At 42.2% G+C, this 24,738-nt stretch overlaps 1 protein-coding gene across 6 annotated transcripts in view; it reads right to left on the reverse strand.

The window, feature by feature from the left end:
• The window catches only part of Srgap2 (SLIT-ROBO Rho GTPase activating protein 2), a 243,207-nt gene that overhangs the window by 42,665 nt on the left and 175,804 nt on the right, over positions 1 to 24,738 (reverse strand). For 5 of the 6 annotated variants that reach the window (XM_020180688.2, XM_074048480.1, XM_074048481.1 and 2 more), the window contains 5 exons: positions 18,836 to 19,060; positions 14,836 to 14,937; positions 13,386 to 13,583; positions 2,707 to 2,791; positions 73 to 100 (listed from right to left, as the gene is read on the reverse strand). In XM_020180688.2, coding sequence (XP_020036277.1) covers positions 73 to 100; positions 2,707 to 2,791; positions 13,386 to 13,583; positions 14,836 to 14,937; positions 18,836 to 19,060 — 638 coding nt within the window. The remainder of the gene's footprint in view (positions 1 to 72; positions 101 to 2,706; positions 2,792 to 13,385; positions 13,584 to 14,835; positions 14,938 to 18,835; positions 19,061 to 24,738) is intronic. The other variant, XM_020180689.2, reaches the window with a different exon arrangement.

The following is a 24,738-nucleotide window of genomic DNA, read 5'->3' on the forward strand; positions in this document are numbered from 1 at the left end:
TCTTTCCCAGGCTGGGATCCTTGGATCCCACCAGCCTTATCCCTTCACAGGACTGTCCCGGACCACACCTACCTGGCGAGACTACAATCTGTCCGCTGACCTGTGCAAATACAAAAGCAAAAAGCAAATGTTGAAGCAGAAGGGATGAAGAAGGGAGACCTACACCTAGGAATTATCATGCCTATCTCCCCTAAGAGCCACTACAGAAAATATCAGAAGTGCCCAAAGCCTCTTTTTGGGCAAGAACTTTTCTGTTGCAGTTTCCCAGGCCAGAGTTGTCAACTTTGCTTCCCAGTGGCTAAACAGACATGTATATAGGAGAGCACAGCAAATCATACTTCAGAGAACAAATTATTAGACTTCTTGAGACAAAATGCAGCTTCTATGTACATGCTAGGTATGTAGAGGTATACGTGTATATATGTCAGGGGAAGACACAGGACAAGCTTGCTTGCTCCTAAGTTATGTGAAGGAACACACACTCATACACAATTAGGACTGGGAGGGAAAGAAGGAAAGAGTTGTTTGGGGCGAGTGAGGAGAAGATCTTGGTCATGTTCTAGTTTAGATGCATACTATATTCTCCCGTCAGGCTAGATTTGGGCAGCATGGCAGAGGTTAAGACTTAATGCCACTGCTACTAGCAAATCATGGTTCTCAATCCAACAGTGAGCTGTAATGTACTCATGGGTCATAGCCCACTTTAAAAAATGAGATGGAAAACCTTAAAGCTTATATGTTTTTAAAAAATACACATGCATGGATGCATGGGCCATGAAGCAACATATGTTGCTTTCCTTGAGTCAGATAATGAAGTTTGATCTTTATTAGACACATATTAGATGAACCAGGGACAAGCCCCAGCAGGCACTGAACCAGCAAAGGAGAGATCAACTCTCATAGTCCTCATTCAAGTCCCTGGAAAGGCAACTCCAAGGCCTGGGGGAGGGCAGACTTTTTCTTGCTTTAAAGCTTGCTAATTGTTGATTACAGTTCAGTTCATTTTGAGCTCATCCCCTACCCCCAACAGCATCTCATTACCAAAGGCTCGCTTTCATCTGCAAAAATATTATTCTGAGCCATTATTTTCAACATCTGTCCCATTTCCATTCTGGAATATTCATACACATCAATTATCTCTCTGTGGCAAGAACAAGGGACTCTTGCATTATGGTGACAGATACATACAGAAGGCAGGAACTTGCACACAGGAAGATTTACAGTTATTTTTTTTCTTTATTGCTAGAACTTGTCATCTTTAGATTATGGCAATTTGCAGCACTAATGAATGGTCAACCTTCATCCCTCTGGGGCAGCACATTTGGTACATGCATGTGTGTGAACACCCCCCCCCCCCAACACACACTCTTTCTCTCTGTTAAAAGGCCCTGCTCCCTGTCTTACTTATGGGCTATGCTAAGATTGTCTTGACAAAAAGAAATCACAGCTATAACTTGCTTCAAATAATTCTGGGCTTATTTTCCTTCAATTCCTTGTGGAGCAATCTGATAACTCAAGAGTAAAGATTTCCTATAAGCAAAGTCTGGCTCTCAATGCCCAGACCTGTTTAGTTTGAGTCCCTTGGGTGATAGAGAGGAAAAAGACCAGAAGTTACCCAAAACACTTTCTTCACATTGAAGAAAATGCCTTAAAAATCACAAGATCAAAGATACTACAGAAGAAAGAATTAATCATGTGGGGGAACTTTCTGGGGTGGAAAAAGGATAGGGCAAGAAGGGTGTGTAGGAGGCTCTGGTATGAAAAGCAGGGCTCCAGTTCCTGGGCTAATGAGCTGCTGTGTCTTGCACTCTTTTCCTACATTCTACAGTTTGTCTAATGAGTACTCAAGAATTTATTTTAAAATATTAGATCTCTGTGTAAGTGCAGGTTTGCCTCTCATTGATGTGACCACAGATTCTCTGTGGCCTCTGCCTTTCTCTCCCTCCAATCTTTAAGTGAGATTAGTGGGGCAGGGAGGAGAGGCAGGACATTCACAGGCAACCCCAACCTGGGAATCCCACTAATTACAGGATGCTGAGAGCAAGGCAGGAGACCTGGGCAGGGTGCCAGACAACCCCAGGAAAGCTTCTCTTTCAACCTTCGCCTTCTATTTGACGGCTGAGGAGAGAAAGTCCAGAGTGCCAGTCAGTTCTCTTCCTTGCTACTTTCCAGGGTCTGGTTAAGATCACGGTCTACAATGGTCATGGCCTCAGCACAGCCACAGGAGAGAGAGGGTTGCCACTGAAAGAGCACTGAGACCCTTACAGCAGTCTGTCCATCGCTTCCTCTCTTCTCAGAGAAGCTGTGTGTCTCTCATCTCATAGCTCCCCACCTTCTTACTCCAGCCTCAGACTAGTCACAGAGGATCTGGGAGTTTTAACAAAGTGTGTAGAGAGGAAGTAACCCTGCAGCCCCTTTACCCCAGTTGTGGCAAGGGAGGTGAGAGTGAGGGCTGGATGGAGAGCAGGCATGCTCCATTTAAACAAATAGATGATACACATTAGTGCTTCATCAAGCATTGCCCTTTCCCCATTTCTCAAGCAGTCGTTTGGAGCATGTACTTCCACATTAAACAAGCTAGGAAAAGAAATGCATTGATAACTAGACCGGGCCCACTTGGCTGAGGATGGAAGCACGTGCTCAGCAAGAAAGCTCAGTCTGGCTTCCGCTAGCTGCTGGTCTCCAGCAAGAGCATTACACACTCACTTTCTCCCAGGGTTTTCTGCAGAAGGTCGTGCTTGGCTTGTAACTTGGTGATGAGGTTCCTGCCCTCCAGGTATTCCTTCATTTTCTATAAGAGTGGAGGAGAAAGAGGAATTAGACTTCTGAAGAAAAAGAAATCACAGATGCTCAGCTGGACAATTCCCTGTCTGAGAGACCACATGGTGTCTGATCCAATTTCTATCAGGTCCATTTTTTTTTTATTTCTTTGAGGCCCTGAGCATATGGGCAGCTGCAGATTTTCATGGTGAATGAATATCCTGCTCCATGTTTCCCTAGGTGCTTCACCTTGGCCAGTGTAAGGGAACTGTCTCCTAAATAAAGCCCCTCATCTGTCTCCTTCAGTCCTACTGAAGAACCAAAACTACAGGGAGGGTGGACAGCCTCCCTGAGCCCCAGTTTTCTTGGTGTGAAGACACATACCTGCTATCTGGCACCTCCATTGACATCCTGCCTGCCCCCACCCCTCCCAGTGTGCATTCCATCACTAGGAAGCAGTAGTGACAGCGACAAGCTCAGGCCCTGCCTCAGCTGTGCCGAGCCTGCAGAGCATACTTGTCTGAACTGGACCCTACTTGGCTTCCTCCTGTATTCTGCACAGAGTCTTTATGGGAAACTGGGGATTTCTGAGCACTTGGAGGGAGTGACTGTCAACCACTATGTGCATAACACACATACAGTTTCAAAAACAAGATGAGGTTTTAGAAATGCAATTGCACCTGCTGTAACAGCTGAAATACGACTGCCGTGCTGTACTTTCAGATTTGATGTCTCATCAACCCTCATTTGCCCAGTAAAGAGACTGTATGTCTCTGACAATTCATCAGATCTTCAAAATTACTATTACCATTATCCCCATTTTATGGATGAGGTTATTAAGGCTAGGAGAAATCAACTAAGTTTCTCAAGGTCAAACAGTGAGTGATGGAATTAATATTCAAACACATGCAGTGTAACAGTATGGTGTTCTCTAAAGTTTTGTAATAAAATGTTCTGTCTACTACAGTACAGGGCAAAAGAGAAGGAGAACTAAACTTCATAGTATTAACTTTTTTTATGCGCATAGCAAACTTGTGAGATTTTAGAGCACTATAGCATGTGTTCTCTCATTCAAGTCTCACAATTACCTTGTACAGCCTGTAGGGAAGACATTGTAATTATCTGTTGTTCCTAGCCAGGGCAATTAGGCAAGAAGAAGAAATAAAAGGAAGAAAAGTAGGTAAAGAAACTGTCAAAATATCCCTATTTGCAAATGACATGATACTATATCTTAAAGACCCAGAAAAACTCTACCCCAAAACTCCTAGACACCATAAACAGCTTCAGTAAGGTGGCAGGATACAAAAATCAACTTATAAAAATCATTAGCTTTTCTATACACCAACAACGAACAAACTGAGAAGGAATATATGGAAACAATTCCATTTATAATAGCCTCAAAAAAATCAAATGCCTAGGAGTAAACTTAACAAAGGATGTGAATGACCTCTACAAGGAGAACTACAAACTCCTGAAGAAAGAGATTAAGGAAGACTACAGAGGGTGGAAAGATCTCCTGTGCTCATGGACTAGAAGAATCAACATGGTAAAAATGGCTATACTACCAAAAGCAATCTACATGTTCAATGCAATTCCCATCAAAATCCCAATGACTTTCATCCCAGAGATTGAAAAAATCTACCCTAAAGTTCATTTGGAAACACAAGAGACTGACTACAAGTATAGCCAAGGCAATACTCAGAAAAAAGAACAATGCTGGAGGTATCTCAATACCCGACTTCAAAACTATATTACAAAGCAATAGCAATAAAAACAGCATGGTACTGGCACAAAAACAGACATGACGACCAGTGGAACAGAATAGAGGACCCAGATATGAAACCACACAACTATGCCCACCTTATTTTTGACAAAGGCACCAAAAACATGATGGAGAAAACACAGCCTCTTCAACAAATGTTGCTGGGAAAAGTAGTTACCCATCTGCAAGAAACTGAAACTAGATCCATGTTTATCACCCTGTACTACTATCAACTCAAAATGGATCAAGGACCCTAATATCAGACCTGAAACTCTGAAGTTAGTACAGGAAAGAACAAGGAATACTCTGGAAGCAATAGGTATAGGCAAGGACTTCCTCAATAGAACCCCAGCAGCTCAGCAACTAAGATAAAGGATGGACAAATGGGACTATGTAAAATTAAAAAGCTTCTGCACAACAAAAGAAATGGTCTCTAAACTGAAGAGACCACCCACAGAGTGGGAGAAAATATTTGCCAGCTACACATCAGATAAAGGACTGATAACCAGAATATACAGGGGGCTCAAAAAACTAAACTCCACTAAAACCAATGAACCAATAAAGAAATGGGCAACTGAACTAAACAGAACTTTTTCAAAAGAAGAAATTCAAATGGCCAAAAAACACATGAAAAAATGCTCACCATCTCTGGCCATAAAGGAAATGTAAATCAAAACCACACTAAGATTCCACCTCACCCGTTAGGATAGCCATCATCAAAAACACCACAAACAACAGGTGTTGGCGAGGATGTGGGGAAAAAGGAACCCTACACACTGCTGGTGGGAATGCAAGCTAGTGCAACCACTCTGGAAAAAAATATGGAGGCTTCTTAAAAAACTAAACATAGGTCTGCCATATGATCCAGCAATCCCACTCCTGGGGATATACCCAAAGAAATGCAACTAAGGTTACTCCAGAGGCATCTGCACACCCATGTTTATTGCAGCACTATTTATAATAGCCAAGTTATGGAAATAGCCAAGATGCCCCACTACTGATGAATGGATTAAGAAAATGTGGTATCTATACACAATGGAATTTTACTCAGCCATGAAGAAGAATGAAATCTTATCATTCGCAAGTGAATGGATGGAACTGGAGAACATCATCTTGAGCAAGGTTAGCCAGGTTCAGAAGACCAAAAGTCATATGTTCTCCCTCATATGTGGACTTTAGCTCTAGGGCAAATACAGTAATATTATTGGACATGGGTTGCATGCTAAGGGGAGAGCGCATACGGGAGGAATGGGGATAGGCAGGAAACCCAAAACTTAAAAGTGTTTGATGTCCCCACTGCAGAGAAGCTAATAAAGTAAATTAAAACAACAGAGATCAATATGGGAAGGTGACCAGGAAATAGTGAAGAGGTCAGGTAGAGATGAATCAATTCAGGTCGTAATTCACTTGTGCATGGAAGCAATGCTAGGAATCTTTCTGTATAGCTATCCTTATCTCAACTGGCAAAAACGCTTTGTCTTTCTTATTATTGCTTATGTCTACTCTTCAACAAAATTGGAGAAAAGGACAGAACAGTTTCTGTCTGGAAGGGAGGGGGCAGGGGGCAGGGGGGAGAAATGGCCCAAACAATGTATGCACATATGAATAAATGAATAAAGAAAAAAAATAATTATCTGTTGTTTCCTTATTAGAGATGAGAAGATCATTACAAGGAAGGGAGGGTATCAAATAAATTGGTATTTGTTGCAAGCTAGTTAAGGGATAATGCTGGGTGACACTCCCCCCCCTCCCCCCACCTCCCATCTTTGGGCTTTTTTTGGAGGGGGTTTGAACTCATGGCCTACATGTTGAGCTACTCCATCACCCCTTTTTTGTGATTTTTTTTTTTTTTTTGAGATAGGGTCTTGTGAACTATTTGCCTTGGCTAGCTTTGAACTGCAATCCTCCTGATCTCTGCCTCCTGAATAGTTAGGATTACAGCCATGAGTCACTGGTGCCCGGCAGGATTTTTATTTTTATTTTTTGAGGCAGGGTCTCACTATGCAGCCCAGGCTGGCCTGTAACTCACAACTTCCTGCCTCAGCTTCCTGAGTGCTGCCATTACAGGTGTGCGCCATCACACCTGGTTGCCTTTGGATGGTTAACATGGTGTCGTTTCTGCTCTCCCTCACAGCCACTCTTGAAGATCTTAGTCTTCCTTGGTTGTCTCCTGCTGTACTGGATCATCTGCCTATGTTTAATTCAGAAGTGAAATGGCAAAGTTTCCCCAAGTGTGATCCATGAGTCACCGGAAAGATGAAGGATCATTCAGGTGGTAAGTGGATAAAGCATTTTAAACTAAAAATAGTTCTGTCTTTTCATGTGTCTAAGTAAAAAATACAACTACTTTTTTATTTCACGGCTATTACCATTTGAAATTAAGACTGATAGGAAGAAAAGGTAAAACATGAGTTACTTTTAATCTGTATTTTTCTGTACAGTGTAAAGACTTAAATAAGAGTTTGTCCCTTCCCTGCCTCCATTTAAAAATAAAGTGAAACCCTGTTTGCTCTGGGATCCAGTCCCGGCTCGCGACAGGGCCATTATGTGTAACTTGTAAATCTCCATGACAGCACTTCTCATACAGCCCTGTCACAAGGGCTATTCCTCATTTCCTTCTCTCCAGACTGTCTCTTCCCTGTGGTCATGGAGCATGACATCCTTTATTCTTTCTATCCCTTATGTGCACTTCCTATACTTAGCAGATACTAGACACTCAATAAATGCATAAAGAATGAATAAAATAAATGAGCAGTCCACTCTCCTCTGTATGGAATTGCCCATAGCAATTACAAACCAAGCCCCCAAGTGTGTCCCTACTCCAAATTAAATATAAAGCAGACCAGCCCTGCACTAAATCATTTCTCCTGCTTTATTCAAGACCTGTTCCCTCTGTTCCTTTATGCTTTTGCATGAGAACATCTGCATGAAAATAGGCTCCTGAGTTACCTTCCCCTTTCCATCTGTTCCAGCTGCCAGCTCACCTGCTGTCAGTCTTCCCTGAGTGATATCCTTATCCCCAAACCAATGCCTAATTGTGGACTTGGAATAGCACTTTGGGGCCGAGAGGTGAAAAGCCTTCAGGAAACATCCATTGCTAATAACACAACCCTCAAAAGCCTCTCTTTGGAAGATAATCCCATGAGACTCAAGGGTTTCTTAATGAGAAAAATTCACCAAGAAGTTATAACCCTCAAAACAAGACCTAACTGCTCAGAATACAGCCAAAACTCTGAAAGAGATAGATGCAAATTCCTTCCTCTCACTCATGTTTCTACTTGTGATTCCGGAAATCATTTTTCTCATTCATGTTCACAGCTCACTAGTTAACTTTGGCTGCTGGTCGGTGAACCATTAAAATAAATAATAATCTGATAAAGAGGTATGATGGATTACCTTTTCGGGTTCCATTAAATCTTAAAGGATCAAAACTATGTCAAGGTATGACCTGCATTCCTAATGCTGGCGTGGAAACAGTGGCTGGGGTTTTGCATCTAGGTAAGCCAGGGGTGGGAAAGGAAAGGTTTCCAGAGTATGCAGACATGTTCTTTACCTATTCCACCCAGAAGTCATCACTCATCTGAGGAGAGATTAAATTGAGGATTAATAGCCTTGGTTTTATCCCCAGAGTTGACTTAAAGGCTTCAGTTGTGGCTGGACAGACACACAGAGAAAGGAGCTGAGACAACTGAAGGCAACAGAGAAATAGGAGGCTTTTTGATGATTTCTGAAGACCAGGGGGCCAGGCCTGTCGATACATAATCTCAAAATCTCTTCCATGGACAGTAAAGATCACCTTCCTTACTTAAAAAATGTTCTATCAGGTAACTCATTTTCTTTCATTCTACTTTCTACACTCTGCGCTTCCCTCACCCAATACCCAAAAGTAAAGTAAAGTGATTAAATAGAACCCCACTTATCTTGGGTTCTATTTCACCAAAAGTAATCAAGTTCGTAAGTCAGTCTGATCAGTGCTCTCTATCCCAACTTTCACACTGAATATTATTGAAACTGAAAATTTCTACAAAACTAGAAGGGAAACAGTGAGACTGTTAGGTACTTGGGTTTTTTTTCCTTCTTTCTTTTCTTTGTATTATGGAACCTCAATTCTGTTTTTATGATCTCATTAATTTATTTCTTAATAATTCCTAATTGATATCATCAGCAGTGAGGTTGATTTATTAACAAGTATTAATATAATAACTTTTCTTTCTGAGCCCTCTCTCCCTGATGTTTTTGTAGTAAAATGAAAAAGGCCGAGTTAGAATATCCTAGTCCTACTACTTACTAACTCTTCTAACCTCAAAGAAATCACTTAACCCACTTGAATCTTAAGTTCTTCCCTCAGAGAAATAGGAATATTGTCTTCTTCACAAGGTTACTGAGGATGAAACAGTTAAGCATGACTGTGATTAGCACAGGTGTTGGCACACAGCAGGTACTCAGAAAGCGTACCATATACTTGAACCACCTTCTCAACCTAAAAGCAGTCCTTCCATAAATTTATCTGCTTTGCATTAATACATAAGAAAGCTAACTCAAAGCAGAAGGTTTTAGACCTTCAAAAATTAGTAAAAGTATGAAAATAGTAAGGGACATGAATGCTTTTTAAATTTTGTTTTTAAAGACCTCTTCCCTTTAAGTATACTGTTACCATATACAGGTCTTTGCATATGCACTGGACTTAATCTGTGTGAACCTCAAACTGTAAGTATCCACTGCAGTAAGGAGTGGGGTGAAGGAGGAGCCAGCTAGGCCCTGTCAGCCCTATGTGCAGATAGATACACAGATGTCATTATTGTGACTACTTCCCCACCATCCAGGCATGCTGACATTTTCCCTCCTCCCCGTCAATTTTTAAAGCAGGAAACAGCTGTTAGACAGAATACATAATAGAGTAAACCTTAAATGGAGCACATATCCCCAGCTTAATTGGCAGGGCAGGGGCATCCACTCATTTGTACCTGCTTAGCATACATTTATCAAGCCTGCAGAATACCAACATTAAAAAAGGACTCAGACCACAAACTTCAAGCACACATTGCTCCAATGACTAAGGCACCTTCTCCTCTCCAATTATCTTACCCAAACCTCCCTAAGAATTCAGATAGCCAGGCTTTGTGACTTTATCAGCCACAATCCTTAACCCCTTCCTCACTCCATCTCTCACACAAGAACCCCATAGTCTAAGGCTGCATATAAGGAAATACTAAGGAGAAATGCCAGCCTTCTAAAGCTTTGAAAATAATAACCAAAACAAATTAAGTGATAAAAGTAAAGTGAAGAGCGGTAGGAGTGGCATATTTCTGTTGGTCCTTCCATTTTATTTCATTGCATTTCTAATGTAATTTATTGTATTAAAGGGTATTTACTGATACATCAGTGGTTGCCTATGCATGGACTATCTCTGAAAAGACACAGAAGAAACTGGTTTCAATCACTGGCAGAGGGGAGAAGAAGTAGGGGTCAGAGATAAGACAAGTTATATTTTTTCCTGTATGTCCTTCTGAAATCTCTGTATCTTTAAAAAATGCCTCTTTAGCAATCACAAAAAAAGACAGTAAGGAAAAAGTAGACACTGCTGGATGATGTGTTACAGAAAACGAATGGCAGACACAAAGTCAAGGCCATTAGGAAACATCTCTCCACTCATGTCAAATAAGGGGGAAAGTGGCTGAGTTGGCTCTGAGCCTTTCCCTTCAGCTCTGCTTCTTCAGCAGGGCATAGAGGAAAAGTCCATGGCCAGAGTATAGGTCATAAGAGTTCTGGATGCAGCTGTTGCTGAAGACCTTGGACACTCTACCCGTCCTCTCTGCATTTGTTTTTGCTTTTTAAAAATCTTTCAAATGAAAAGGTTGGTTTAGATGATTTTTAAAAATCACTCCAAACTTTAAAATTCTATGAGACTCCTGCAATTGAATGACTTTTATAGGGTATGCTTAAAATTTCTAATTGATGTCACCTGGGCAAATTAACCTAATGACAGCCACAAGCAGTCAGAAAACTGTCCCAGCAGCCCTCTTGGTCACTAGACACACTATCTAGGAATCAAGTCACGACAAAGGACCTCTTCCCAATTTTTTAAAAGAAATGTGCTGCTCTGATGTTTTTGAAGGGCACAGAGAAACAAAGAGGGCAAGGTTTGTAGAAGCAACAGAGGACTCTATGGTTTGGCAAGCACAAGAAGCCCCCCCCCTTTTTTTTTTTTAAACAAGGGCACCTTTTCTTGAATGTCCACTTCACTATTCCCCCCTTTTTCCCAGCCCAGAAAAAGCCCTTTTATCATCAGATGAATTACCTGACACATTTCAGGCACCAGTGACAAAAAATGATGAATTCTCTTGTAAATCTGGACAAGCCAGACAAAAACCATTCCTATAAGTCAAACCATTCCTGCACACAATTTTGATAACTAACATCATGGCCACAAAAGACAGGAAATGGGTTAGAGGACATCAGTACATTCTGATGGAAGGTGAAAGGGTGGGCAGGATTAAAGAGGTCACCAGTTTGAATAGGGTCATCCCTGCTCTTATTAAGTTTGAGCAAAATGTTATAAATTCATGTAAGCCAAAAGGTAATTCTGACAAAGACCATCTTAAAAACAGATTTTTATGTTCAAAATTTCTTACTTAAAAAAATGGAAATTTTCTGTAACGTTACAAGATTAGGTCATTTACATCTGAGCAGTCCAACAGACTAGCTAAACAATCCTATTATTAAGAGCCTCTGGAGAATATGCAATAAGCTCCTTAGATAATGAGGCTCGGGCAGCAACACAGCCCCCATCAGAGTCAAGGAGTTCTATTAACACGTATCCCAGGTTTTTCCATGCCTGTATGCTTTTCACATGCTGCTTCTTCCTTGAAGAATATTATTTTCCTCCCAAATCCTCTGCCCAGTTCACTTCCTTCAAGATCAAGCACAAAAGCCACTTGGTGTGTGATGTCTCCTCATCCTGGCTCTCAATCATGCACATGCACATGTATGCATCTTAAAAAATTGTGTGTTTCTTTTAATTACAAAAAAATCTGTTGTTAACTGTTTAGAATATACAAAGTAAAAATGAAGGTCCTCCCTTCACATGCCCAATTTCATCATTCCCCAATTCTCACGTTCTGAGAATTCCCAGCTTATAGCGTAGCTAGGCATATGGTAAATCTGCAACAGGTGATCAGTGAATGACTTTATGATTCACAAATAAATTAATAGTGATGATGGTGAAAATAAATTGCTAGCACTTATTGAGCACTAACTATAAATCAGGCAATTGTATTATATAAAAGTGAAGGAATGAGCCAAAATATCATTCCATTAATTCTTTGTACAGATTTTAGTATTTTACTCATGTATATGCTCAGAAAATGTTATAATTAAGTGACCTGAATTATAAAATAATATGTATGTCAGTTTCTCATTTCTGTAATAAAATTATAAGTATGCTCACATATGTTTTTGTATATGCATAGAAAAAAGACTGGAAGGGAATGTATCCTAATATCATCATGTCTTTAGGTTATATGATTACAGATGATCTTTATTTTCTTCTTTTTGCTTCTAACTTTTATATAATGAGCATGTTTTTTTTTGTATAACAGCTTCTTTTTGAAGTTTTTTTAGAAGAATAAGACTCTTAAATCTCTTCCTTTCAATAGTCTTCTCTGGGATTAAAAAAAAACCTCAAAGATTCTGAGCTTCACTAATTAAAAAACAGATTTTTTAAAAACTTAGCAAATCATTAGTGTTGTTAATGAAGAAAGGGCAATGTTCAAAGAAGAATTAAACAAATTGTTCCAGTTGGAGGAAAAATTCAATTTACTGCATGCAGACTGTGCTTCATGACTGAAAAACAAGTTAATTCCTTTAATTCAGAATCAGTATGCATATTCACTGGCTATATTTCATCTCACATCTGCAAACTTAATTTTTCCTTTCTTAGTCGTCAGAAAATTAGGAAATAAATTTTAGTCCGGGCAATAAATCCTACTTGGCAAGCTCAAAATAACTTAATTATTAAAAAGCAACACCAAAGACCAGCTAGCAACCTTCCAAAGGACTGTTAACACAACTTTGAAAAAAAAAGAGTCCATCTGTCTAAAAGGAGACTAGAGATACATGAACAACAGAATACAATGTTTTGGAGTTCTCTGCAAAACCACCATGTTATACATTTGAGTTCCTTTAGATTTTAGCAGTAACTATGAAACATAATTCCCCAACAATGAGAGTGACAAAATAATATAAAATAATGTCACCATATCACCTGGAAGAGACTTTATAGACTTTTTAAAATAAGATATGTGTTAGGGGCTGGACACGGTGGTGCATGCTTGTAATCCTAGCTACTAAGGAGGTGGAGATCAGGAAGATCATGGTCAGAAGCCAGACCTGAGCAAAAATCTGAGACCCTGTCTGAAAAATAACTAAAGCAAAAAAGGTCTGGGATGTGGTTCAAGTGGTAGAGCACTAACCAAGCAAGTATGAGACCCCGAGTTAAAAAAAAAAAGGTATGTGTTAACCAGGATATTTGGATGTAGTTTCCAAAAACCAAAAACAAAGTCCCCTTTTCATGATCCCCTGTGGCTGAGAAGGAAGCTTTCAAATGAAAGTCTACTAGTTGGTTAAAATTTTTTGAAAAAATCTTGGTAGTACATTAGGGAGCATCCCTTCTCTTGAGATCCCTGTTAGACATACACACCCTACAGATATTGTCCCTTTAAGTGTAGGGATGGTCTCCAAGCACACTCAGATTCAAATCCTGGATATTAAAAGCCTACCTTTCAGACATTTGATAAGGACACGGAGTTCCAAATCTTTCCCAGATGCCACAGTACCTGCCTTAAAGGTCACTGAGTCCCCTTACCGTGAAATAGAACTGCTCTGTCTCTTGCTGGTTGGCTCTCCTCTTAGCAATGCTGGGCTTGCTCATGAAAGTTTCTGAGACAGTTGACTTGACAGATTCCATGGAATTGCTATACTGGAAGCAATCAGATACATCAAAATCCTCAACAGTCACAATGTCCTGAATGGTCTGCAGGGTGGCCTCCATTGTCTTCTTTACCTATAACGACAAAAGCCAAAATAATGTATGAGAGACAGGCTGCAAAATAGCAGGTGATGGAGAAGCCTGGAAGAGTGTGAAAGGAAGTGGGCTGGGGAAGGATAGAGGATGCCAGAAGAGGGCTCAGCTCTACTTTTCAATGGACAGTGCTAAGTGAGTGATAGACATATTGTGGTCTCTGCTATAGCATGCTACTCTCCAGTGAGGGCCTAATATCACTACCTTTTTTGTGCTATGTACTTCACTCAGCTCTCTTTACTTAATAGTTATTTTTACAGTTAAATATTAGCTCTTTTTATTTTTTGGTGGGACTGTTTGAACTCAGGGCTTTGCACTTGCAAAGCAAGTGCTTCACCTTCAGTGCATTTTGCTCTGGTTATTTTGGAGATGAGGGACCTCTGGAACTAGTTGCCCAAGCTGGCCTGAACTATAATCTTCTTGATCTCAGCCTCCCAAGTAGTTAGGATTATAGGCGTGAACCACCAGCATCTGGCAAATATTAGCTCTTCATTATAATGGAAGTGCTAAGGAAAAGAATGAAACAAATCCAAACCAACCCTTCCTATCATACAAAGAGCAGGTTAAAATGTGTGATGGATCTAGTCCTGTAATGTCCCAGGTTGTATCACAATCATCAACAAGTCCATGGATTTGTTTCCTTACTTGTAAACTAAGTAGTTGATCCCTAATCCTTCCTGATATTCCTGGGAAAAGTAAGACTTACTGAGATACAAGGGAAGAAGCCACACGTATTCAACAGAAAGCTGGATCATCAGTCAAAATGTTCTTTTGAACTAGTTATTAATAGAAAATATACTGGGCCCAGAAGAAAGTCACCCTTTCCTAAGAGAATGGAGATGTTTGAAGTGTCAAACTCAAAGGCCTCTGTTTGTTTGAAAATGCTGGAAAAAACCAGGCATGAGGGGGTGGTTTCAGAGACACAATATTGTTCACACAGCTGCCAAGTGCCATTTTGATTAAATGTGTAGTTGGGGAAAAAAGCATTTTGCAAAAGCTCAAAATAGAGCACAACCTTTGGCAATGCAATAGCACTTCCTGGAGTTCAAGGGCAGGATGTAGCAGGGGGGAAAAGTCCAAGCCTACATTTGGCTAGGAAATGTTTGCAGCAGCCCGGACATTCTCTACATGCTCCTTCCACCTGCTTCCAGATAGGCAGCAGCAGCAAAAAAAAAAAAAAAATTCAACAGCACAACTCAGATGGGCCTCTGAGCTTCCTAGGTGGGAAACTCACCTCTTCATTCTCAATCTTCAGAGTGGATAAGCGAGACTGCAGTTGTTGACATCTCTGCACCAGCTCACTCTGGACAGGCTGCTGGGCACAGAGCTGGGAAGCCTGCCAGAAGAAAGCAACACCAGTTTATGAAGAGGACAGCTCTTGGCAGTCCAGGGCTCCCACTACTGCTCATAAAGCTGCTCTCAAGTTCAAAGTGTAAGGTTTGCAGTTTCTTTGTAGAGACAAAAATCCAAAGCCTGCATGTTTGGGCCTCTTCTAGGCCCAAACAGCACATAAAAGAAATGGGGAGAGGAGTATGTTTAGAAAGACCCGATTTCTCTCTCTGAAGCTCCTCTGCAGGCTGGTGCTCACAGGGGCAGGTCTCCACAGGATCTGGAGCTCCAAGGAAGGCTGAGGAGACTGAGGAAGTGTGCACAGGCAGCCCCAGCTCCAGTAACACAATGCTTTGGCACAATGAGGATTTCCTGCTAGAAGTCCAAGTGGCCACCTCTCTGGCTCTCTCCTCCTCCCCCTTTATACACCAGAGTGAAAGCAGGAGAGAAGTGGGTCAGGAGGCTAACTTGCTGCTGTTGGCAGCCAGCATGTGTTTATAAATCTGGGCCATGCATAAGAGCTCTGACTCAATGAGAGAGAGCGTGAAACTGGGAACAAGTTCACAGGCTGTGCTAGATGGCCCCAGAGGGCATGGAATTGGTAGAGCTCAGCATCTTCCAAAGAGATATCACCTGGGTCTTCACTAGATCTGTGTGGGAGAGAATTCTTTGCCACTGGCCCTTCCCCCAAGAATTACTGCCAACAGCTTTCCACATGTAAAGGGACAGCTGATCTACTCTCTCCTGATCGGGATGTGATTATGGCACGAGGTCAGCCAGGCCACAGGATGATTGATGAGGAGCAGAAGGCTAGGAGAGTTGGGAGGAAGAACCCATGTGGAGGCAGCTCCTGTCACCTTGCTACCATGTGTCCTTTAGCTCTTGTCTGAATAGAGACATCTGGACAGAACTGGGCTCCTTCCTCCTCAGACAGCAGTGGGCACATTCACGTGCTCAAAGATCATTCTCTTTCTTAAAAGACAAAATCTCTCTTCAAATGAAGGGGGCTGGGACTTGACCTTTTCTTCCATTGGCTTTTAAGCTCCCAAATGATTTGACCTCTTCCCCCAACTGACAGGCTGGCCCAAGCCCACTCTCAGATCTGAAGAGAGCTGACTTCACTCTGGCTCTCTTAGATGAGTAGGCACAATGGAGAAAGCTCGGTGTCCAGAATGAGTTAGGGCCAAGAATGAATCTCTCTGGCTGTCTGATGTCACCAGTCAGGCATCCAGAACCCCACAAGCCTCTGGGGGCACAAGAGTGGGGCCAGCTGCCACCTCCTAGTACATCTGAGAGTACTTGGCATCAATTCTTGTCCTAAGGATCCCAGAACACCAGTCAGTGTGGGGCCTTGGCCAATTTCAGGGCTTCCGGTCAAAATGCCATCTGAACTTTGGCTCTAGTTCAAGGGCTTCCAGGCAGCTCCCTCCTGCTGCCTCCGCAGTCCAGACAACCCACACTGATGGGGATAAACTGTCTGTAGGGAGCAAGAACGACCTGCCCTTTCATCTCTTTTTATTTACCATTCTTATGATGATTAGGCTAGAATATGGAAACTTTGGAAGCTCTAGGTCTGGCCCTGATCACTGGTCTGGTTCAGCCACTGATCAACCATATCATATGAAGGAAGTGACCATGCAGAAGAATGGGCTATTGATTTTTAAAGTAACCCAGACCTTAGCAAAGAGGAATCATGGAGGGAAAACCACCTCTAAGCCTGCTCCTTTAAGAAGCAACAGACCTGCTGATGCATGCTTTGGCAGTGATCCTCTACCAGGGTGCAAGGTAATGCATTCCAGCTGTGCTCTGCAGTATGGAAATGTGGCTCTGACAGGGTGAGGAGGGCCTGAATACCCACCATCTGGATTCTCCCTTTATGGGGACAAGCTGTTTGGCTCAGAAGGCAACTCAGTCAACACCAGAAAAATGCATCACTCTACTCAGCTATCCCCAAGTTCCACTGGTTCTTGAGAAGGGATCTCAGTGGCAGTTGGAGAAGGGGTTTGGAAGGCAAGTTTGACCAGAAGCCAGGGCAGGTGAGGAATGGGGCTTCCTGGGGGTTGGTGACATCCCTCCTCCCAACTTTAATTGCACATGCTGCCATTCTCACATCTCCATCTGTTCAGATGCTGACAACTCCTAAACCACAGCAATGGAAACAAACTGTAAGGGGGCTGGTTTTTCCCCAAGAAGGAGAGGAAAGAAATCATCTCCACGTTTTTGTCTGTAGGATAGAAATGTCCCACTCTCCACGGTGGCCTACTGATGACAGTGAATTGTCTGGTTACATTTCTGTAGTTGTCATTCTGGAGCAGGACTTTCAAAAGGGTCTGGACACTAATCCTAAGAAAGCACCATTCCTGGGGAGAGCACATTGCTGCTTTTTGGACCCCTGGCATCTACTCCTTTTGGTAACTTTGGTTACCAAAAACCTTCTGTTCCACAACTGAGGCCAGGTGCTTTGGGTGGAACATGTAACCCAGGCATAAGCCAGTAAGTCAATGGATACCCAGCTGCAGTGCCTAGCTCAGGGTTAAGCACATCACCAATCAAAACCAGTAAGACATAGTCAGACCTTTATGGTGCCTTTGAGGAGAAGCAGAAATTCTATCCACTGGATTTCAACCTATAGGGAGATAAGGCTTGCCCCCATAGGATAAAGGTCTCTCTGAGAATGTAAGTGAGCAGAGAGAGGAAAAGCCAGGTCTTGGTAAAATTCCTGCCCCTAAATCCAACAATGCGTAAAGATCCACCCTGATTGTTCCTGTCATATAAGCCCATACATCCTCCTTTTGATTTAATGCATAGGTGAAATGATGGCTCCTACCTGTATGAATGAGGTACACATTGCTTTGGATGCACAACCACTAGAAGTGGAACCAAAGGCTCAGAACAATGAAAAGCAAGTTACTTCTCTTTCCTCTCAGTTTAATTTATTAAAGTTCTAGTCAGTACAGGTGAATAATTAAAAGCAGGGCCCCATGTTCATACTTCCTGGCCTGGGCAAGCAGCATCAGGCCTTCCAGGTGGCATCCTTTTCCTTCCTTCCTCCCTTCTTTTTTTCCTCCCTCCCTCCCTCCTTCCTTCCTTCCTTCTTTCCCTCCCTCCCTCCTTCCTTCCTTCCTTCTTTCCCTCCCTCCCTCCTTCCTTTCTCTCTCTCTCTCTGTCTCTTTCTCTGTGTCTCTTTCTTTCGCAGTACTGGGAGTTGAGTTCAGGGCCTCATGCTTGCTAGACTGGCGCACTACCACTTGAGCTACTCTACCAGTGCTTCTATCCTTTGTAGAGATACACATTCTGTTTTGTTCAATACCTAAGCAAAACTATACCCTTCATGACAATCTTCTAATCCCAGGAGAATATAGCCTTTAGAACTCTGCCAAATGACAAAAGATCACATTATTCCTTGGCTTAGCCTTCCTTCCCTACAAAAGCCTCTGGGCCTGGTCTCATCTAGCTCATCTTCCAGCTTCATCACTGGGAGTGTCCCTTCCCCCATGTCCTTTTCACCATCCTGAACTGAAAGTAGCTTTTAGAATATACTAGCTATTTAGCAGTACTGGGGTTTGAACTCAGGGCTTCATGTTTGCTAGGCAGATGTTCAACCATTTGAGCTATGCCTCCAGATACAGCAGCTATTTAGAATATACCAGCTGATCCCCCTCTATGCATATTTCTAACTCTCTCCCAACCTCAGCCACCAGACTGTAAACTCCCCGAAGGCTCCAATCCCTGATGTCCACAGCCAAACCTAGAGGATAGCAGGCACTCAGGCTGTTTGCTGAAGGAGTGGAACATGCTTCACCCACCTGACAGGATGTCCTCTCCCATAGCTTATGTGTAGTGAAGCTATACACAAGCATACTCAAGTCCCTTGCTGCTCAAGTTTCTGGGGCAGGGGAGCTTACCATGTCCCCCATGTGGGGCTGAAACTCAAACTTCATAGGGGGACAGAAGACATTATTGTACATCTCCATGAGGCGTTGCTTGTCACTGGTGGCATCCAGGTTTTCTACTGCATTCTCGATGGCATCCAGACCCTCATGCTTCGACTGTTCCAGATTCAGCTCAGCAGAGAGGAAGGTGCGTAGGGCCCGGTTTAGGCTAGCATGGTAGCCTAGGTCACAACACTGCTGTGGGAAGGAGAGGCACATGAGCACACCACAGAAAGGACAAGGCTTGAGGGAAAGGGAGGTGGTCCCCAGAGCAGGTCTGAAAACATAAAGGAGACTGGCTGTCTAGGGGAAAAGAGGCTGACATTTGACTTCTGAGACCTGGGTGAAATTTCTCTGTTCTTGCCTCCAGGTAAATGGATAAACACTCCCTACAGGATGGTAATATGGCTATATGGAAGAGGATTCACAGTGACCCAATGACATGATTTAATCAAGCACAGTAGAGTACTCTTCCATAAGCATGAGAAGGGCTGAAAGTTAAAAAATTCTATTTTCAGGTTTATCTAGGCCTACCATTATGGCAGAATTCAACAGTAACAATATAGTCTGCTGTTCTCTGAGGGTTCTTGTGGTTAGGTCACCACATACTAACCACACCAGGCCATTGCAGTATTCAGGGGTCAAAAATTTGGAGTGCTGCAATAGCAGGAAATTCACACAAACTCAGCTGTAGGTGGGAGCCTGATAGTGAATCATTATCCCCACCAACTTCCAATGTTCTAGGACAGGCCTGGGCTGCAGAGTAGGAGGTCTGTACCAAAGTTCCTGTCCCACAGAATCAGCATTTGTAAAACCAAAAAGTCCCAAAACACAAGTGTTACTGGGGAAACTCTTATCATGTAATGGATTCCGATATTCTACAGAAAAAAAAAAAAAAGCATGAAATAAGCAATCGTATATTAAACAACACTGGGGGTAGAGCTGAGCAACCTTGGGAAAGTGACTCCCAATCCCTGAGCCTGTATCCTTAACAGTATGAAGAGCAGATGTGACCTGACCAGTGGTTTCTCAAGCAAGTTCTGGGTCAGGGATCAGGCTGCCTAAGAAATGGGTGTGAAGTCAATACAACGAGCAGGATGTGGAGCCCCTAGCCCCCCTTCAACCACTGTTCTATCCAATATGTTGGAATTCTATGTAAGGTCTGATTTAAAGAAAGAATTCCTCTGTTAGAGAAAAAGTCTGAAAAATCCTTGGGGTAAACCCTAAGGCCATCTTCAGAAACAGCATTCTGAATATTTCCTACATCTACCCCCCCCAATCAACAGACTCAGAGATCCAAACCCCTTGGCCATACATTATCTACTCGATTGCTCAAGTAGCTTTCGTGGCCCAGAACCTGAGAAGAGACGTCAGATTACGATCCATGGATAGAGGAAGGCCATATGTCTGACTGTCATTTCACTGTATAAGCAAGCACTAAATCAATCTCCTCCCAGCCTTTCCCTATCATCACAATCACACTGGAAACAGCCCCTATGGGGAAGAGAAAGCATGTGACATGCCTCCTCCTTCCAGGCCTCTGACAAGAAGCTCAGCGATGGAGCACCCGTTGGGCTGGGCTCTGGGTTCAGTGCCAACAGACTCTGGCAGGTGCTTGGCTTCAGCAGAATAGCAGCAGCTACAGCATAACTAGAGCCAGAGGATGGAAAGACATTAAATTCAGTTAGGGGAAGAGCAAATGGACATTAGACAAAGGCAGCTGATTGGGAGGCTGCATGTGCAGGGCCTTCCTCCTCTAGGAGATGCTGCTGAACTAGCCAGGCTGCTCTTGAATCTGTAAACCTTCCTGCCTAGCTTTCTATAGACCCTAATGATGCACTCTATTCCTATAAGCTTAGAGAATAGAAGTAACACTATCCATGGTGTGTGTAAAGGTGTGGAGGGAGAACCAGGGGGAGTCAGGTTGCCCTTCAGAAACATTAATGTATTTTTGGAAACTCCCCTTTCCTCTCTATTTTCACTACCTCTATCCCAATTCATAACACCAGTGCCATTTGCTTCATTGTCCTAAAACATGACTTTTATTATGCCTCTATTGATGATCCTAAAACATCTCCTTTTCCCCCCTAAAGTAAAATCCACCTTCCTCAGTTTGGAAAAGAAAGAAATGCTTCTGTTTACTAAGGGTGTTTACTATAGGGCAGACAGTGCACCAAGTGCGTATGCCTATTTTATATTTTAATCCTCATAATTACCCTAACAAAGCTGGGATTATCTTAATTTTTCAGACTAGGAAGCTGCAGCTTAGTGATGTTAAATAACCTGAGCAAAGTCAAACAGGCACAGCAAATTGTAATCTGTCTGCAGTCTGTCCATTCAACATCATCTCTCACTGTTTCTTCCTTTAGTCTCTTCTGCTCCACTCCATGACATACTCTGTGTCTAGCAAAGAGCGCTGGAAAAGCATAGGCCTCCAATCAGTTATGTGACAATAGCAAGCTACTTAATTCCTCTGAGCTTCAAATGGGGACAGTGCCAGCCTCCCAGATTGTTGTAAGGCTAACAGGCAAAACATTTACACATATCTAGCATCATGTAGACACTTAACAAACACCAATCATCAGTATCCTTGCAACCAACGCTGACCTTTAGCTCCCAGCATTTTCTCTTCCTGAAGTGTTTCCCACTCCTCTTACCTGTTGGAATTGGATCTAATCTTCAAGTTCCAAGTCAAATTCCCAGCCTCTGGGAACCAACTGGTTCTGCATCCCTGGTGAACATCACCCTGAGTACTACTTGTACTCATCTGCAGCCCTCATGTAACCCAGATTACACCCCCTCCCTTATTCTATGGCTTGCCACTTCATATTACCACAACCAGAATGTAAGTGTTTTGGGGGCTTGGCAAGTATCTCACCCTTGTTTACATCCTTTCCCATTAGGTATTGTTCACAGTAGGCATTCAATAAAGCTCAGTTGATTGATGCAAAGTACAGATTTCAGACTCAGGAAAAGATCTACATAGGCCCAATACTGATCTAGGTCAAGTGTAGACATGTCAACTGAATCCTTTGGTTTTGCTTGCTGTGGATAGTCTAGGCTGGAAGATCTTCTCTATTCATATGACTATTCTGTAACTTCTCTGTGCTGATGAGTTAGGGGTCTGACTCACAATGTCCCCTCTGGTTCCTCCGTGCCTCCAGCTAACTTGGGAGATTTGGAGTAGGTTTTACAGAGTCTTGGCCATCTACATATCTGTAGGGCAAAACTGAACCTTCAGTGAAGAAGCAATATCTGGCAAGGTTAGATAAATGAGATTTGAATATTTTATCCTATTCTCAGGAGAATCTCAGTGAGTAGAGGCAGCATATTATTTTGTTCATGTTGGGGACAAAGCAAACTTTCCATGGCTTTAGATGAGTTCTGTGGCCATGCTGGGCTCCCCTGGCCATTTCTGGGTTATATAAATGTTTGATGAAAAGTCTCTCAGGGGAAATCAAATTTTTATAAGAATTTAATGACAGCCCATCCAGATGTGTGATAACTTGAGTCTATAGCTCATTAACCCTTTACCAGCTGATACTCTCATTCAAAGATTCCAGAAAAGACCTGGAAAAGAAATGGGTGGTGTTTTGTAACATCCACTTCATTTTTCAGAAAAGAAAAACTAACTGCCCTTAATGAAATTTTGTACCGGGAACACCAGGTGTCCTCATACCTGACCTGGGTGCACGCAATGCCACAGACTCTCTATCCAGGTACATGGCTCTCATAACACTCCAGCTATGCGTGAGGACAATGCTCTATTCTCCATTCGCCCATCTGGTCCTAGGCTGAGACAGCCACAGGAGTATGGGGGAGGAAAATTACATTCCAATGAGCCTACAGCTCTTAGATACTATCAAGTGAGCTCAGAATGCCTTTTTGGCCTAAAGTCAAGGTTTTCCCTGTGTGTGTCATATGCCTCACTGGATTCCTTCAGTCTGAGTTTAAATCTTGTACAATACTATAAAAATAAGTTGGAGACTTGTCCTTATGTCCGTGTAATGGCACTGGCAAAAAATAACTTCTTTTCACTTATCCTCAATGCCTTAAATATACATTGAGCTTCAAACCCCCAGGAAGGAGGCAGAATGGTATACATAACACAGATGGCAATGGACTGGAATAAGACTCATCCTATGTCTTCAAGCAAGTTCTGGATACTGTCAAGATCAGGATTACCAACACACCCAGGCTCCTTGCTTACTATTGCTCTAATGTTGACTCATTGTCACCAGCACACTTTTGGCCCTTTTTATTGAATAGATCAGCAAGAAAAGGGAAGAAACTACTAATTCATGCAAACAACATGGATAATGCTCAAAAACATGGTTGGCAAAAGAAGTCAGATACAAAAATTACACAATACAGTATAGTATAACCCCATCTTTATGACGACAACACTAATTTATAGTGAAAGAAGTCTTGGGGTGGGGGACTGACCAGGAAAATACAGTGAACTTTCTGAGGTGATAGGAAAAGATCTTTCATCACGGTACTTACACTATATCTTTATAGAGATGTAGGTCACAAATTTGTACAAATTTTTTAAAACTCTTATAATTGTAGCACTCAAGTTCATTCATTATGTGTAAATTATACACCAAAAGAATATTAAAAGACATAAAAAGAAAAACAAATCTTGGCATAGGGGATCATCCTCTTCTTTTGGTTTTTTTCTTCAGTGAACATACTATGTGGTCAGCTACGTATCCGGCACTAGGGGCTACAAAGGTAAAATAATTTTTTGGCTTCTGCCCTCCTGGATCTTAAAGAGGAGACTGAGAGCTGGGAATGGTGGTGCACATCTATAGTTCCAGATGTAGAGGCAGAGGCAGAAGTATCGTGAGTTTGAGATCAGCCCAGGCTAAGTTATCAAGACCCTATCTCAAAAACAAAACAAAAAGCCCAAAAGGGCTCAAGTGGTTGAACACTTTCCTAGCATGTCCAAGGCTCTGGGTTTAGTACTGGGGGGAAAAAAAAAGAGAGTGAGATCTGAGATTTTCCTGTTTTTAGTACAGTGGCTCTCAAACTTTTCTTGATCCTCAGCTCACAGTACGAGATGTACTAAGATACATCTTATATTCCCTCCCTCTCTCTCTCTCTCTCACACACACACAGATGCGCGCATGAGTGTGCAATCATACATTTACACACCTACCCTAAAAGTTTCACAAAATAAAACTTAACCATACTAGTGTGATGTACGCTAATAATATTTTCTTTCCTATTTTATTCTAGTCTATTATAAAAAAAAAGAGGTCAAATCCATGAAAATGATATCATGGCTTCCTTAATGATCCATGGCTTGAAAAACCTATGAACACATCTCAAGCAAAAAATATTATATTTCACTTGTACCCTGATGCTGAGCATACAGCATCATCCCAAGTATTTATTGAACATTTATAGAGCAGAGTAGAATTATCAGCTTTTTCTAATAAGAATAGTCTGTCCTCACTGTACCAAAACCAAAACAACCAACAAAATAAACAAGATACAAACAGAACACAACAGCAAAGAAAAAGGAGCAAGTTTACTATCCTTGTGGCCTGGAATACTACCACCCTGGACTTGCTCACTGTCCCTTAGACTGCCGAGTACGAAGGAGCCCAGCTGTCTTCTTTCTCAATGGGACTTCACACCTCCTCTTGTGAAGTTAGGTTCTGAATAGTCTTTTATTTATTTATTTTTAATATGTTGAAAACAGGGTGTATAATAGCCTACTTCTTAATACTGACTTTGAAACATCTGCTCAAGCCTGATGAAGGGCTTGTGACTGACAAAGGTTGTGTCTGATGCAGCAGTATCCCCAGCCTTCCCCTGAAGTCAGCATTTTGTTGAACATTAGAAGTTGCGCTGGGGCAAAACAA

This window comes from Castor canadensis, chromosome 11, assembly GCF_047511655.1.
Source record: "Castor canadensis chromosome 11, mCasCan1.hap1v2, whole genome shotgun sequence".
NCBI classification, from domain to species: Eukaryota; Metazoa; Chordata; class Mammalia; order Rodentia; family Castoridae; genus Castor; species Castor canadensis.